The 15459-nt window shown below is 61.7% G+C and overlaps 1 protein-coding gene across 2 annotated transcripts; it reads left to right on the top strand.

The window, feature by feature from the left end:
• The first annotated feature begins 134 nt into the window (after positions 1-134).
• Positions 135-15426, top strand: Zbtb7b (zinc finger and BTB domain containing 7B). 2 transcript variants are annotated; one of them, XM_026405036.2, is made up of 4 exons: positions 135-173; positions 330-430; positions 11734-12893; positions 13185-15426. In XM_026405036.2, the coding sequence occupies exons 3-4, from the start codon at positions 11740-11742 to the stop codon at positions 13648-13650; spliced, it is 1620 nt and encodes a 539-aa protein (XP_026260821.2). In that variant the 5' UTR covers positions 135-173; positions 330-430; positions 11734-11739; the 3' UTR covers positions 13651-15426. The 2 variants fall into 2 exon arrangements, with proteins under 2 accessions (XP_026260821.2, XP_026260822.2); XM_026405037.2 differs by lacking the exons at positions 135-173; positions 330-430 and adding an exon at positions 6298-6370.
• The last annotated feature ends 33 nt before the right edge of the window (positions 15427-15459 follow it).

The raw sequence follows: 15459 nt of genomic DNA, 5'->3' as shown, positions 1-15459 counted from the left end.
TTATGTCCTTATTGGGCGGAGGGAGGGGGGCCGGGGGGGCGGGTGAAAAACCAGGAAGTGACAGAGGGTGTTGCTAAGGGTTGGGGGGGGAGTTTAGGGGGTGGCCGGGGGCGGGGGGAGGGGGGAGGGATGGGGGGAAAGCAAGCTGGAGGACAGGTGAGACAGCAGGACAGGTGAGGCGGGCCCTGAGGGGGGGGCGGGTGGGAGCCAGGTGAATGTACGGCTCTTGGCGGCCGAGGGGGGGCGGGCGGCAGGAGGAGGCAGAGGGCGGCGGAGGAGGAGCCCCCCAGCAGCGAGCGGCGAGCGACTGACCGCGGCCTTCTGACCAGGACCGGAGCAGGGCCCCAAGCCCCCGGGCCTGGCGGGGGACGCGCTTCTCCCCACACCCTGTGCCTCAGCAGCTCCAGCCAGCGGACCCGACGGCCAAGAGGTGAGTGTACCCCACTTTTGTCTCCAGGCTTGGGGTCCACTAGACTGGAGACTACTGCAGTGTCCTTCGTCCGTCCTGTAAGTGGGACCCCCTTACGTACACACACGCTCGTGCAGACCAGATTCCCACCCGTCCGCTTCTCTTTGCTTTCCCGGATCTTTGGGATTGCTTTGAACCGGGAGGCAAGGTAGAGAAGAAAGTACGGCCGCCCCCCAACCCCGGGCAGAGGGTCCCCAGAAACTTTCTCTGCACTTCTCCTAAGACCAGACAGACTGTCGGCTCCGGGATGGAGAGGGGGTACGGCGGCACCGAGCGTGCCTCCAGTCTCCTGGGGACTTTACCCGGAGACCCCAGACCCGGCCGAGTTGAGGGAGTGGAAACGCTGACGGACTCTAACTAGGACAACGCGCCCCCCCTTGCCCCCTGGCGCGGTGGGTTGGACCCGGGCCAGTTGCATGGGGGGTGGGGGATCGAGGAGCCGCAGCTTGGGGGAAAGTTACCGGCTGGACTATTCGGTTTCTTGCGCTCTCCGAGCCGGGCTCTTTCCCCAGTAGTAGTGCGGCTCTGCCACAGCCTCCGAACGACCCCTTTCCCCCGCGGCCCTCAATCCCACTCCTTTCCTTCAGGTTCTAGTCCCGCCGCCACCTTTCCAAAGCCTAGAGGAGGGTGGGTGACTAGGAAGAATTCGGCTACCTACCACTGGTTCCCACCGGCGCCGGCGCACCTGCCCCTGCTCAGAATGGGGGTCGCTACTATGTTGTTGTGGAACCTAATGTGCGCTGCTGGCAGAAGGCTGCCATTCAAAGGGGTGGGGGGCTTCGCTTTCAATTTCCAGCTTTCGATCCCCTCCCTCCCACCCCACCCCAAGTAAGAGAGCGACGTGTCCCGGCCAGAGGGGGGGGGGCGAGAGTGGGGGGGCAGCGTGGGCAGCGGGTTGTGCCCGGACACGTGCCTGCCCAGGCGCCCCGGCCCTGCTAGTGTTTGGAGAGAGGGCGGGTCCCCTGCCCACCCCCCCTGCCCCGTACAACCCCCATGTATCAAAGGGCGGCTGAGACGTGGTGAGACCTCGGGGCGCCCTGGGGGGCAGGGGGGGCGGGGAGCCTGGGTCCGGAGCAGGGGAGGGGCAGAGGCGCCGGTGCTAGCTGACCCACAGGAAACGAGCGCTGCTGACCTAGTTTGGGACACCGGAAGTGGGTGCTGGGGAGAGGGGGAGACCGGCAGGCTATCCTGGCTTCCGGGCCAGGTGGAGGGCGTTCTTGAATTGACCCCCGCCCGAATGCCTTGGAGACCCCTAGCTGCAGCTGAGAATGGAAATGAGTCAGCGCAGCTATTCCCCCTTCCCCCAACTTATTCCTGGAGGAGGGAGAACGTGTATCAGGGGTGAGGGGAGCCAGATTGGGCAGAGAGGGGTTAAACCAGGATGGGAACTCTCTGTTCCCTGAGGGAGTATGTGTAGAGTGTGTGTTGGGGGTGAGGGGCTGAGGCCTGGAGGATTATGGGGTTACCTCCTGCTGCCCTACACACACCAACTGGTTTGGTCACCCCTGTACCCTCCTGGCACTGCTGGTAAAGCTGGCATGAAGTGGGCATCAGGTTGGGAGGAGATATTGGGCATAAGGAGTGTTGTGCTGCCCTGGAGAAGGCCATATTTGTGACTAGGTTTGGGTGGCAGTGTTCCTCCTTAGTGGTAACTGGGGAGAAAGGCAGGGGGCTCCCCCTGGAGCAGCTGATGAAACAAGGAGAAATCTCTGTCAGTGCCTCCTGTCCCTGGCCCCCGGGACCCCAGCTCCCCCAGCGTGCCTCTGTTACATGGTTGCTGTGGGCACAACGCTGCTTGCTGGCACCCCCAGACACTGTCCCTTCCCTTGGGTACCACACCCCCAGCCTTGGCACAGGGGCTAGGAAGGGGTTAATGCCACCAGAAAGGGGCTCTAGGGAAGAAAGAAGGCAGTGCCCACTAGGCTCAGGTGTCAAGGAGACAGGCCTGCTCCAAAGGGCCCTCTGATCACGGCTCAGCCCTGGCTTATATGGACCCCAGTGTCTGGGAGACAGGTGCTTTCCTCTTCCCCTTTCCCCATGGTGCCCCCTGGCACCCAGGGCCCCCAGCTCCTCCTTGGCCTAGTGCCCGCCCTGGGAGGGCGCGGCGGGCAGCGGGGGCTGGGCTAACAATGCACCATCGGGCCCTTTGTGTGCTTGCACTTGGCACCCTGGGGAAGGGTGGGGGAGGGGGACCCAGCGGGCATGGGGGGCGGAGCGCCTCTGGGGTGGGGACAGTGAAGGCTGGGGGGGGAGAAGCAGAGAATGAAAGCAGGTGGGGAGGAAAGGGAAGTAGGTCAGATAGGGTGCTGGCCCCCCATTCCAAGCCAAGGCTGAGAGAACCAGCCTCGGATCCTATGGCTGCCTAGATGGCATCATGCTGGGGCCCGAGGTACAGCCTAGGACTGGGCATTTAGGGTCAGAAGTCACTACCCAGGGGACGGTTCAGGTGGAAGAGGCCTGGCTTGGTATTGCCCCCTTCTTGATGGTTGAGAGACCCAGTTCTCCTGGCCAAAGGCCAAAGCCCCAAGATGGGGAGTGAATGGGCTCCAGGCAGGGCATTGCTCTCTGATAGAAGCCTCTGGGCCTGCTTCAGGGCTTCCTGCCTCTGGACAGCTTGGTTCCCTGACCTTCCTGAGAGTTAAGACTGCCCTGCCACCAGGCCTTGGGGCCTATGCCTGTTTTGGCCTAGGGCTGAAGAGGAGGGTGGGGGAGGAAGGTGGGGACAGGCAGACGGATAGGACCCTGGCATGGGGTGTGCCCGCTCTGGCCTCTTCCCCCTCCTTCTGCTGAGTAAACTCGTGAGTGAACTTGACGTTTTGCCCGGACAGTTTGAAGTTGCCTCGCCCCCCCCCCCCAGTCCTGCCAACACACAAGCGGCCAGGCGCCAAGGCGGGACTGGGGGACTGGGGGGAAGGGGATAGAGCTACTGTCAGGGGCTTGGTGAGAACCTAGAAAGACCCCCCACCCAGCAGGGCTCAGTTCTTGGCCAGAATCTTGGCTGGAGTCTATCAGCATCTGTCCTGTAGCCTTGGGGAGCCCAGAAAAAGTATTCTCAAGGAAGATCCTCTTCTCACTTCTGACCTCTGTCCCCACTAGGAAGAGATACCCAATTGCCATCTGGCCCCCTGAGATGCCATCTTTAATGTTCTAGCCTAGGAGAAAAGCTAGATTTAGAAAATCTTCAGGGAGGCCAGAGAAGGCTGCCCTCTTCATTTTGTCCCACAGCCCAGGGTGGATGGGAGGTAGGTGGCATTGACATCTTAGCCTCTCTTCTCTGAGGCCTCTGAGCAGCTACGGTCCCTGCCCTTCCCCTCTCTTGGCCTCACACCTGGGCTGGACCTCACACATACCCCCCCTTACTTGACTGTCATGCCTGCCCTTCCCCGAAGCCTTGCTCTGCCTTCTAGCTTTCCTAGAACCAGGTCAGCCATCAGAGCCCCGCCAGCAAATACCTGTGTCAGATCCAGGGATGGGGATGCACCTGGTAAAGGGGGCCAGAGACCCCCACAGGTGCACCAGTTTGCTACCCTTGACATCACCAATTCCTCTTACACCTCCCCAGGGCACCAGAATAGTAGGGGAAATGCCTTCCCAGTCCCTGCCAGGCCTCAGAGTGGGGCTCCCCCAAACCCTTGCTTTCGACCTCATGTCTCTGGCTTCAGTTTCCTTCCTGTTTCCACCGCCCCCCCAACTCCTCCCCACTCATATGCCCCTTTCAACAGACATCCTCTCCTCCTTCCTTCCTCCTACTTTGCCTGGGAGCAGAGGTCCTTTCCCCCTCCATGGACCCTCTAGCCTCTTATGTCTCCTTAAAAAAACAGTCCTTTACAACCAAGTCCTCTACCCTCCCCACCCAATCAGCTGGGCTCCTGGAAAGAGGAGAACCCAGGGTTTCTGAAGGGAACTACAACTCCCAAGGTATACTCAAGGTAATTATGGTGCATACTGGGAGTTGTAGTCCTCCTTGAGCCAGCTCTCAGTTTGGCTGAGTCTGGAAGTGTTTCTGGGGGAGGGTAAAAGCCAAGGCTAGAGAGTTGCAAAATGGGTACCCTCTGCATCCCCTCACTTTGTTTTTGCCATCCCATTCCCACATGACACCATGTATCCATGACTGACATCCATCTTCCTTGCTGAGACTTGCAACCCATCTTCACTTTAGGGCCCCACCCAAGAGATGCCCACACCCTGCCCTGCTGCCCCTGGCAAGGGTGGAATGAGGGGCCCCATGAACTCTCTCCCTGCCCCCTGCCCTCCAGGCCGGTTCCCTCCCTTTATGGGGATCAAAGGGCAGGGAGCAGCCCCACCCCACTCCCTCGCAAGCTGCAGGCACTAGACCAGGGCTCTCAGAACTGCAGGGACTTTGGTGCCCAAGCATTTGCTTGGGCCAGGGAAATGCCAGGAGGTTGGTACCTGTGGCAGGGAGAGACATGAGCCCTAGCCCTGCGGAGCAGATCCTTCAGTGACTGCTCATGGGGCTGTCCTTAGCCTCCCAGCATTCCCATGTGGTGCTGCCTCTTGAGGACGTGGTTTGAGAACAGGGTCTTGGACCTTAGCTGTAGGGCCTAGGGGCCTGGCCCCGCCTGGCTGGCACCAAGGTACAGGGGTGACCCTCCCCCACCTCAGGCCCACAGTTGGCATGGGGTGCTGGGAGCAGGGGGGTAGGAGGGAGAGGAGGGCAGGACTGCCAGCATCCTGGTGGGTAGGTGCCAACCGGGCCGGGAGCTGGTGAGGGGCAGCAGGCCAGCGGCATTGAGCCAGCAGCTGTTGGGGGGAAAAGGGAGGGGGTGCTTTAGGGGACATTTCTGTAGTCCCCCCAAGACTAGCATGATTTGGGATGGCCTAATGTCTGGAGGACACTTGGGTACCCCTTATTCCAAGAATAAGGGACCCCAGGAGTTGTTTAAGAGAAATTTTGTGGCCCACCCATCTCTGGGCTCAGAGCCCTCCTGAGTTGCCCCTCAGGCCCAGGCGGGTCCCACCCAACCGGCCAGGGTGGCAGCAGCTTGCGCAAGGGGTGGGGCTAGGCGCTTCCCAGCAGATGCCCCCTCCCAGCTCCTTCCTCTTTCCGTGCCCACAGCTCCCCCCATCTGACTATCCCCCTCAGGCCATCTCTGTCCCCCTGGCCACTGGGGGCTGGCATGAGTGCTGCCCCCTGGCCTGGTTGGCAGGGGCTGGTGACCGGGCAAGGAACTGTGGTATGTGAGTGGGTTTGGGGTGAGGCTATGGGGAGGGCGGGGTGCTGCCTTGCCCAGCCCCTGAAGGCCCCAGCCCAGTACAGGGTGGGGAGAATCTGGCCAGTTCCCAGTGGGTCTGAGGGGCCCACTGGTATCTGGAGGGCCTCTCTGTGGCCCCTTAATCCCACATGCCCTGAGGGGCTAGGACCTGGGCACCTGTCTCCCCTGGCACTGACTGTCTAGGGTTCCCCTCCTCCCTCTTTGGCCACTGCTACCTCCTGTCCCCTCCCCTCTCTCTTCCTTCTCCTGGTCCCACCTCCAGCAGCCTCTCCCATTGCTCCTCCTCACCTCTGTCCTCCTGGACTGTCCCAGTCCTACCTTCCTACCCCTCACCTTTTTCCCTTTCAGGACTGAGTAAGGACAGGCGGGGGTGGGGACAGCTGGGGCTTAGGGCACTGCAAGCGAAGACTCTGGGCCCTCTCCCACGCTGCCAGCCCTCGGTAACCCCTCCCTCCAGGTTGGGGGGGAGGGGGACAGCACCCAGAGGGTTAAGGCTCTAGGGGGGAGGGGCTGGGCCAGGTCGTGGGCGGCCCCTTTGAAGGAGGGAGCTGGAGCAGGGGAACAGCCACCCAACCTCCCCCCCACAGCCTGGCCCTCCCCTTGCCCCTCCCAACCTGCTGCCCCCAGGGGCCAGGAGGAGTTGCCGGCGAGGCCCCTCAGCGTTCAGGTGAGTAGGCCCTGCTCTGGCTTGGGAGGTCAGGCCCCAGGGGAGGCTCGAGGCCTGGAATTGGCCAAGGGTCAGAGAAGGACTGAAAAACAGGTTGGGGAGAGGGCTCCCAGACGTCCCTGGGGGCTCAGGGAGCTGAGGGTCTGAAGAGCTGGTGTGTGGGGAGACCTCAGAATCCAAGGGACCCAGAGGACCAGGAGAGGGGCCTACTGGAGCTGAGTGATTGCTGGGCCAGGCAGGAGGTTGGACAGGCTGGCAGGGAGCCGGGCTCTGGGGATCGGGCTGGGGTGTCCTCTGGGGCTGGGGGGCTCAGGTTTCTGCCGGCGGCTTGGCGGGTGTGGGGTTACCAGTCAGCTCGGTTACCCAGCCTGAGACACTAGACTGGGGGGAGGGGGGGACAGGGCAGACCCTGGTACCTTGAGCCTTCTCCTCGGGCCCTAAGGGAGCTCGCACTGCTTACGCAGACCCTGCTGAGAACCGATGACCAGGGTCTGTCTGAGTGGACAGCTGCCCAGCCCAGGGTGGGCACCCTCTGGGGAAAGTCCAGCAGCTCCAGTCCTGGAAACTCTGACAACAGAGAGGCACCCATTGTCCCCCTCACCCCACATCCGCTCTCGCTGTACAGCGCCCCCCCGCCATTTATTCTCTCTAGCTGGCCCCCAAATTTTGGTCTCCTGCTTCATTCAGAAGGCGAGTGTGGATACTCTAAATACGACCATGTCTTGGCAGGACCAGGCCAGGCCCCAGAGGGCAGGTCCTGGTCCTGAATTCCTCTGTCCTCTCCTCCCCGCGCATGGCTGGAGAGGACAGAGAGATGCCTGCAGCAGGGGCCAGTGGAGATGTGGGAGAGGCCTGAGGAGCGGGGTCAGGGAAGGGGAAGGAAGGAGAGGCCAGGAGGGTGTTCAGCAGGAGGCCTGGGGACAGGTGTGGAGAGGTGAGGAGCCAGGAGCCGCCAGGGCTGAAGCCAGGAAATCAAAGGACGAATCTTTGGGAGGGAAGACGAGGGTCAGAAAAGGTAGCAAAGAGACAGAAAGTGGAGTCCAAGAAGAGGGCCAAGAGCGAGGGGTGGCCGATGGTAGAGCATCCAAGAGCGGAGGGTGAAGGTGGGAAGATGCCCCCATTCCATCCTCCGCCATCTTTATCCCCTCCTGTTTCCCTTGATGCGCCCCGGGCTGTCGGCTAGAGCTGGTGTCGTTGGCAGAAGACATGGAAGGGCACTGAGGTCTCCCTCACCCCGGAGCCCCTGTACCAGGACGGGGGGACTTAACCCCCAGGGCGCCGGGAAGCGGCCAGCTCCCCTTGCCTCCTTCCCCCTTCGTGGCTTGCGGTCTCTCTTCCCCGCCTCGGCCCCCAGGAAGTGTGAGTGCTGGGGGTGGTGAGGTTAGGAGGGGGAAGCTTCCCATGGGGGATGGGGAAGGCATGCAGAAAATTCGAGGGGCTGGGCGGGGGGCGCAACTCCATAGATGCCTGGGACATCCCTGGTCAGAGGACCTGTCCTTCGAAGCCCTGCCCATCCTCCAGTGACATGTGGCTTCAGCTCCTTCACCCTGTCTTCCCAACTGGGCAATCCAGATGGCCACGGCCGCTGGCCCCCAGAGGCCCTGGAAAGGGGTGGGGGAGGCTAGGGAACAAGGATTCCTGGGTCCCCAAGGACTTTGGACTGGTTGTCTCATGTCCCCAGCCTCTGGTCCAAGCCACAGGCCCAAGCCCTGGCTTCGTGCGAGAACTTAGCTCCAAAAAACAGGAAGAGAACCTGAGGCTGGAGTTGGGGTGGGGGGTGGGGGTAGAAAAGAGAAAGAAGTAAGGGGGAGGGGTGACCAGCCAAGGCGCCAGGAGTATTGGGAAGAGCCTTGGGTCTCTCCATCACCCATAGCAGGAAAGTGCCCCAGCCCCGTCCTTCTCCTTCCTCACCCCACGCTGCTGCTCCAGCAGAAGCCCAGCCAGGCCCCGCTCGCTCCGGCAGAGCCTAGGATAGGGGCTTGAGGCCTGTGCTGGGGGGGCTCCATGTGCCCGTGTCTCAGGCCCATATCTATTTTCTCCGCCGCTAATCCTGGTTCCGCCTGCTGCCCCCCACACTAAGCCTCACTCCCCTAATCCCCAGGGTGGGGGGAAGGGGGGCCAGCTTTATTCAGCTGCCCTGTTCAGGGCCTCCTATCCTGCCCTTCAGCTAGCTCAAGCCAGCAGTGTTGGCCCTGGTGCCCCCAGCCCTGTGCTGGACGCTGCCTGAGGTCAGCTCCTGGGAAGAGCTCTGGTCTCCTTCTTCCTAAGACAAGATCAGTGCCCTCTACCTTTTGGTTTCTTGGTGGTGGACACACCCTGGCAGGTGCCCTTGGGCACTGAGGGATAGGTGATAGGGGCTCTCACCTTTGTCCCCCTCCTACCTTTCTCACCCGTGAGTCTTCCCCCAACCAAAGATGGGGCAGGCTTGACTCAGGGCCCAGTTTCAAGAGAGCTGCCCACCGGCTTGGCCGGTCTAGCAGGCCTGACAGTGAGGGGAGCCTGGGGGGGTGGCGGGAAAGAGGGGAGCAATGGGGCGGGGCCCTTGGTTCTTCCCCCTACCAGGCAAACAGACCTTGCCTGGTTCCCTGGCACAGCTACCCCCCCAACACCACACACACCCATGCCCACAAGGTCTTAGCAAGAGGGGGCATGCCAGGCTGGGTGGGGATAGGCCGCTTTCATGGGTTGTCAGGGGACTAGCCCTCTGGGATGCAGAGGTGGGAAGGGTGCCCAAGGTGGGGTGGGCACCAGTACCTCACTCTGGCAGAAAGAAGGAGGAGGCCTCCACCCTACGCATCCCTCCCAGATGATGGGCCCAGGAGTGCCCCTTGGCCTGGTTGGCACCAGCATTGTTCCAGGTGGCACTTCTGTTGGCATCGGTGCCAGAGCCCTGGATAAGGGCTGGGGGAGTTTCCCAGAAGCTGGAGGTATGGACACCCTCTCCTGGCCACGTGTGTCCTCTGCTTCTCTTTCCTTGCTACCTCTTGGTCATGGGCATTAGATTTGGGCCTAAGGGGTTAAACACCCACCCTTGCCCAAGCTCAGTGTGAGCTGCATGGTAAACCAGCCTGAGCCTGTGACCTGACAGCTGGGTCAGCCAATGAGCACCCCTGCCACACCACGTTGCTAAGGAGACCAGCCCTGGGGTGGGAGAAAGGGGGCGGGCTTAGCAGCGGGGAATGGGTGGGGTGGGTAGAGAAGGAGGGCGAGGGATGGGGTAAGCCACGTGCCTGCTGGTGCCCAGCTCTCAGCCAATGGACAGCCAGAAGAGCCCCACCCATTCCTCTTTAGAAGGGACGGGATCCACTTGGGTCCAGGGGGGTGCCCACTACTGCTTAAGTGGCTTCCACTATTGCTGCCCACTTAGTTTTTGTTCCTAAGTCTTGGGGCCATGTGCCACTTGTACCATTTGTAAGGGGGCAGCAGGAGAACCAAAGGAAGCAGAGACAAGTCCAAGACCGATGGTCCCCAGAGAAGGAGGTGATTTAGGGAAGGTGGCCTCTCTCAGGGTACCTAGACACGTGGGTGCTGCTCGCTCAAGCCTCTGTGCAGGAGTCTGGCTGGTGCTGCAGTGAAGGTGGCAGGCATGGAGGCAGGCAGACACGGTGCAGTTCTTGTGTCCTAAAGAGGAAATCTGTGGCTCTTGATTCTCCTATACACCCACCCCCCCCCCAAAAAAAAAAAAAAGCCTTTCCCCATCAATGGCCAGAGTGAACAGTTGCTGGAGTGTCAGGTCACTAACAAAATGACAAAATATAAGGTTCCTCAGGATCGTCTGAGCTAGCCTTTAATATTACAGATGAAGAATAGGACTCCTTTGGAAAGGAAGTGACTTGTCCAAGGTCAGGTGGCCTGCTCCCTCAGGCTAACTTGAGGGAGGGCAGACTGGGCTCCTCTGGCCTCCTCTGGCCTCCTCTGGAGGTGGTTTCTTGGCGCAGCCTGTCTGTGTAAGTCAGGGCGCCACTGATGGAGCCCTTACTAGGCGTCAAGCTTTGGGCCACACTTGGTCTCATTTACCTCTCCCCACAACCCCAGGGTGAGCTGGAATTCTCCCATATTGTAGATGAGGAAAGAGGCTCAGAGATTAAATCATTTGCTTAAGGTCACAAAGCTAATCACCAGCAGAGTAAGGACTCAAACTCAAGCCTGGCTGATTCCAGAGCCCAGCTCTTTCCAGGCCCCACTCTGTCCCCAGTTGCTCCAGACCCACAAAATGTCAGGGCTGCAGGGCTGAGCCCTTGGGGCTTCCACTCCCACCCTTTCCTTAGACAGTTCTGGAAAGTGGAACACTGAGAGAAATAACTTGCCCAAGGTCATTCAGGAACTGAAGCCAGTCTCCCCACTTCCAGGCCAGACTCAAGCCTCAGCTGCTGTCCCCAGCCCTGCCTGCCTGAACCCAGAGACTGGTTTCTGTGCTCCTGTGATTAGACCTGAGGGAGGATGAGGGTGGAACCTCTACCCTCCAGAGGGGGGCTCTCCTGGAATGAGGAGGGGGGTGGGGAGCTAGTCGAGGAGGAGGAGGGGAGGGGTGGGACTGGAACTTGGCCTCATGGCAGTGGGGGAGGGGCAGGGGCGATGCTTATCTGTGCGGGGCAGGAAGCACCCTCGCCAGTGACACCCCAGCAAAGGGTGGCTGCTCCTTGGCCCCATGGGGGAGGGGAGGATGTGGGTGGGGGGGGTGGGACCTGTTTCCCATTTGGCCCCTAGAAGTGGGAATCTGGGAAGGGGAGATGAACTTTTGTTGGCTGGGGGAGGGGCGGGGAGATGCGGTGCTTGGAAGCCCTCCTCTTATTTGCACAGTGGCTTCTAGGGTACCACATGCTTTAGAGAGGCGCTGGCCATGCCTGGTGTCCAGTGGGAATCTAAACTCCCTCATGGGCTCTCCCAGGGCTATGAAGAGGCCCCATCACAAAGGCTGTTACCCATTTTCCCAATGACTGAGGCCAGAGCCACCAAAGTCCTCCAACCAATTCTCCTAACCCAGGACCCAGCATCCTGTCAGTCCAGTACTTCCGAAGGGATGGGCAATGGACAGATGGACATCTAGGAAAGAGCCAGAAAGGCAGGGTTCCTGCACTCCCAGAGCAGAACAGAGTGACAGTGATTATGAGCGTGGACTCTGGGCCACCCGAGGAATCTGACCCTGTCCTGCCCCCGGGCAGTCACTCCACCTGTCTGACTCCCAGCTCCTTATCTGTGATGGGTGATGACCATACTCCAGAGGGTATGAAAGATTAAATGGGCGTCAAGTACTTGGAAGAGTGGCATGTAGCCATCCCTCAGTGGGTGTCAGCCTGCGTTGGTGCCCCTCCCTGGACCCCTTAAAGGCTAAGCACTTAACCCGCCCTCTGTTGACCCTACAGGAGAAGATGGGGAGCCCTGAGGATGACCTGATTGGAATTCCATTTCCGGACCACAGCAGCGAGCTCCTGAGCTGCCTGAATGAGCAGCGCCAGCTGGGCCACCTGTGTGACCTCACCATCCGGACGCAGGGCCTCGAGTACCGCACCCACAGGGCTGTGCTGGCTGCCTGCAGCCACTACTTCAAGAAGCTCTTCACTGAGGGCGGTGGCGGGGCCGTCATGGGGGCCGGGGGCGGTGGGACAGCGGCTGGGGGAGCAGGGGCCGGCGTGTGTGAGCTGGACTTTGTAGGACCAGAGGCACTGGGTGCCCTGCTCGAATTTGCCTATACGGCCACACTGACCACCAGCAGCGCCAACATGCCGGCTGTGCTCCAGGCCGCCCGGCTGCTGGAGATCCCCTGCGTCATCGCCGCCTGCATGGAGATTCTGCAAGTCAGTGGCCTGGAAGCCCCCAGCCCAGATGAGGATGACTGTGAGCGAGCCCGACAGTACCTGGAGGCTTTTGCCACCACCACGACCTCAGGCGTTCCCAATGGTGAGGACAGCCCTCCACAGGGGCCACTCCTGCCACCCCCACCGCCACCACCTCGGCCCGCTGCCCGCCGCAGCCGCAAGCCCCGAAAAGCTTTCCTGCAAACCAAGGGGGCCCGAGCAAACCACCTAGTACCTGAGGCGCCCACAGTGCCCACCCATCCCTTGACCTACGAAGAGGAAGAGGCGCCGGGTAGAGGGGGCAGCAGTGGAGGCAGTGGGCTGGCGGACAGCTACAGCCCTCCCACAGGGGTCGCCTCACCTACGGAGGGTCCCCTGAGCTACGACACCTATGAGGGTGAAGAGGAGGAGGAGGAGCTGGTGTATCCCCCAGTCTACGGGCCAGCGCAGAGCGGCGGGCCCCCTCTCTCCCCGGAGGAGCTGGGCTCAGATGAAGATGCCATCGATCCTGACCTGATGGTCTACCTAAGTTCCCTGCACCAGGACGCCCTGGCACCAGGCCTGGATGGCCAAGACAAGCTGGTTCGAAAACGCCGCTCCCAGATGCCCCAGGAGTGCCCCGTCTGCCACAAGATAATCCATGGGGCAGGCAAGCTACCACGCCACATGAGGACCCACACTGGCGAGAAGCCCTTCGCCTGTGAGGTCTGCGGTGTTCGCTTCACCAGGTGAGCGTCAGGGGGAGCTGGGGGTGGAGGGGATGCCATCCGAGTGGAGGCGGTCCCAGAGAGGTGAGGGCATGTGTAGGTTCCTGGATTACAGGAGAGGCCGGAAGAAAGCCAAGGAGGTGGGCATGGGGAAGGCAGAGTGGGTGACGGCCCTAAAGAGCATCCTGGGACAGTCACGGAGTCGAGAGTGGCAGCGCTAGGAGTGAGACAAGGCCTGGGGTCAGTGACAAGGATGAGCCCAGGGACCCATCCTGAATGCTTCCCTCGCTCCTTCCCCCCTGCCTGTCCCAGGAACGACAAGTTGAAGATCCACATGCGGAAGCACACGGGAGAGCGGCCCTACTCATGCCCGCACTGCCCAGCCCGCTTCCTGCACAGCTACGACCTCAAGAACCACATGCACCTGCACACGGGGGACCGACCCTATGAGTGCCACCTGTGCCACAAGGCTTTCGCCAAGGAGGACCACCTGCAGCGCCACCTCAAGGGCCAGAACTGCCTGGAGGTGCGCACCCGGAGGCGCCGCAAGGATGACGCACCACCACACTATCCACCACCTTCCACCGCCAGCCCATCCCCTGCTGGCCTCGACCTCTCCAATGGCCACCTGGACACTTTCCGCCTCTCTTTGGCTCGATTCTGGGAGCAGTCGGCCCCCACCGGGCCCCCAGTCTCCACCCCAGGGCCTCCTGATGACGAGGAGGAGGAGGGGGCACCCACCACGCCCCAGGCTGAAGGTGCCATGGAGTCCTCTTAAAGAGGAATGAGTGGCCAGGCTGGAGCAGCACAAGGGCGGGGATCCCCATGCCAAGCAGTGGGAGCAGGCAGCACAGGCGCAGCTGGGGTCAGGGGCACGGAGCCTTACTGGCGGCAGAATCAGCCCCTTCCCCTCTGTTCCCTCATTCCAGTTCCAAGCTGAGAAGGTTTGGGGGCAGAGGCTCCCCAGATTGGGGTGATCCCCCAAGAAGTGATACATATGATATTATGTATATATTTACAGCTCTATTGTAAAGGTGGGGTCCCTGTCCCCAGCTGCTCCTGGGGAGTAGAAGCAATAATGTATTTGATTTGTGGGGTCCCACTTCGGCTATGCGGGTTTCTAGGGGGCGGGGGCTTGGGACCAAAGCCTTGCCCCCCTCCCATGCCCCTTTGGGGGTTTTGGCTGTGTAAGGGGGTGAAGGACTGCCCCTCCCTTCTGAGACCCCTCCTTCCTGGTTTCTGTTCCCTTTTCCTGGCAGTGAATTATGCAAAGGGGGTTGGCAAAGGAAGGGTAGGTGGGGGAAAGCAAGGTGGGAACTTGAAAGATTGGGGGGACTGGGCCTGTAAGGAAGGAGCCATCCCAGTCCCCCTCCGCCCTGCTGCGGCGCTGAGTCATGGGGTCCTGGAGAAGAAGGGGCGGGTGGCCTGATTGGCTCGCCCGCCCCTGGGGGCAGCGGGCCGGCCCCGCCCAGCTCGGGAGCACAGCTCCCTCCCCGGCCTCCCTCCCCTCCCGCGTCCCCGGGCAGGGAATGTCTTGTTCCCGCCGCTCCCTCCCTGGGGCCAGAGGGCAGGGCGGGCCGGGCGGCGTCGTACCCTCTCCTCCCCACCTCCTCCCCGCCCAGGTGCGAGCCGGAGCCGCCACCGCTGCCGCCCCTGACTCACGCCGCCCCCGGGCTGGCGGGACGCAGGGTGTGGGACCCGGTGAGGGGCTGGGGGAGCCGCGGCCGCGCTGGCGCCACCTGGCGGCCGTGCCCTGCGCGGGCCGCGGCCCTGGCTCCCTGGCGCCCCGGCGGGTGAGCGTGCGCCCCCTTGCCAAGGCGCCGCGCTCGCAGCTCGTCGGGCCGCTGGGAAGGTGGGCTGCGGTGCTGTGGGAAGGGCATCCCTTTCCCAGACCCTTGCCAGCCGGGCTTCCCAGCGGGCGGAGAATGACCCCACTCCTCTAGGATTGAGCCCACCCACCGCCCCTGTACATAGCCTCGTCTGTTGGTCTCGTGGAAATCTAGTTTCAGATTTTTAACTACCCAATTCCGCTGGGGCGGGGCACCTACCCCGACCCTTTCCTCGCTGGGTGCTGGACCCCCTTGCGGCCTGGGCTCTGCCTTGCACTATTTCCCCTCCCTGGCCTGGCGGCCCCTCCCTCCTTAACGGGGCAGGTTCAGGGGCCCGGTGCTCTCCCTCCCTCCCGTGCACCCCCATGCCCATTTGCACAGCTGCCCAGGTACCCCCAACAGTGGGGAGGGGTTACAGGGAGGGGTAGCGGGACCAGTCCCTGTATCTATTTAAAAGTGATGATGTAATATATTGGGGTGGGAGGGGAGGTCGGGTGCCCTGGGCCTCATCTTAGCATTTCAGGTGATGGGGGGAGCCCAGGGCTGGGGAGACCTGGGGCCCAGCCCCAGAGAGTGGGGACAATATGGCCTCCCTTCTCCCTACTTGCGGCTTTCCCGGTCAGTGCCTTAGGGGGGGAGGCATCCCCCCCTCTCCTGTTCCCTTTCCCCTACCCCCCCACCTCGGGTGTAAGCGACAGGAAGAAATAATAATAATTTAAGATTCACACTTGTGTCCACTTTTGGTTCCTTTATTTTGG

This window comes from Urocitellus parryii, chromosome 11 (assembly GCF_045843805.1).
Source record: "Urocitellus parryii isolate mUroPar1 chromosome 11, mUroPar1.hap1, whole genome shotgun sequence".
Taxonomy (NCBI): Eukaryota; Metazoa; Chordata; class Mammalia; order Rodentia; family Sciuridae; genus Urocitellus; species Urocitellus parryii.
Note: the sequence above shows the minus strand (reverse complement) of the source record. Positions and strands in the feature narration are given on the sequence as shown.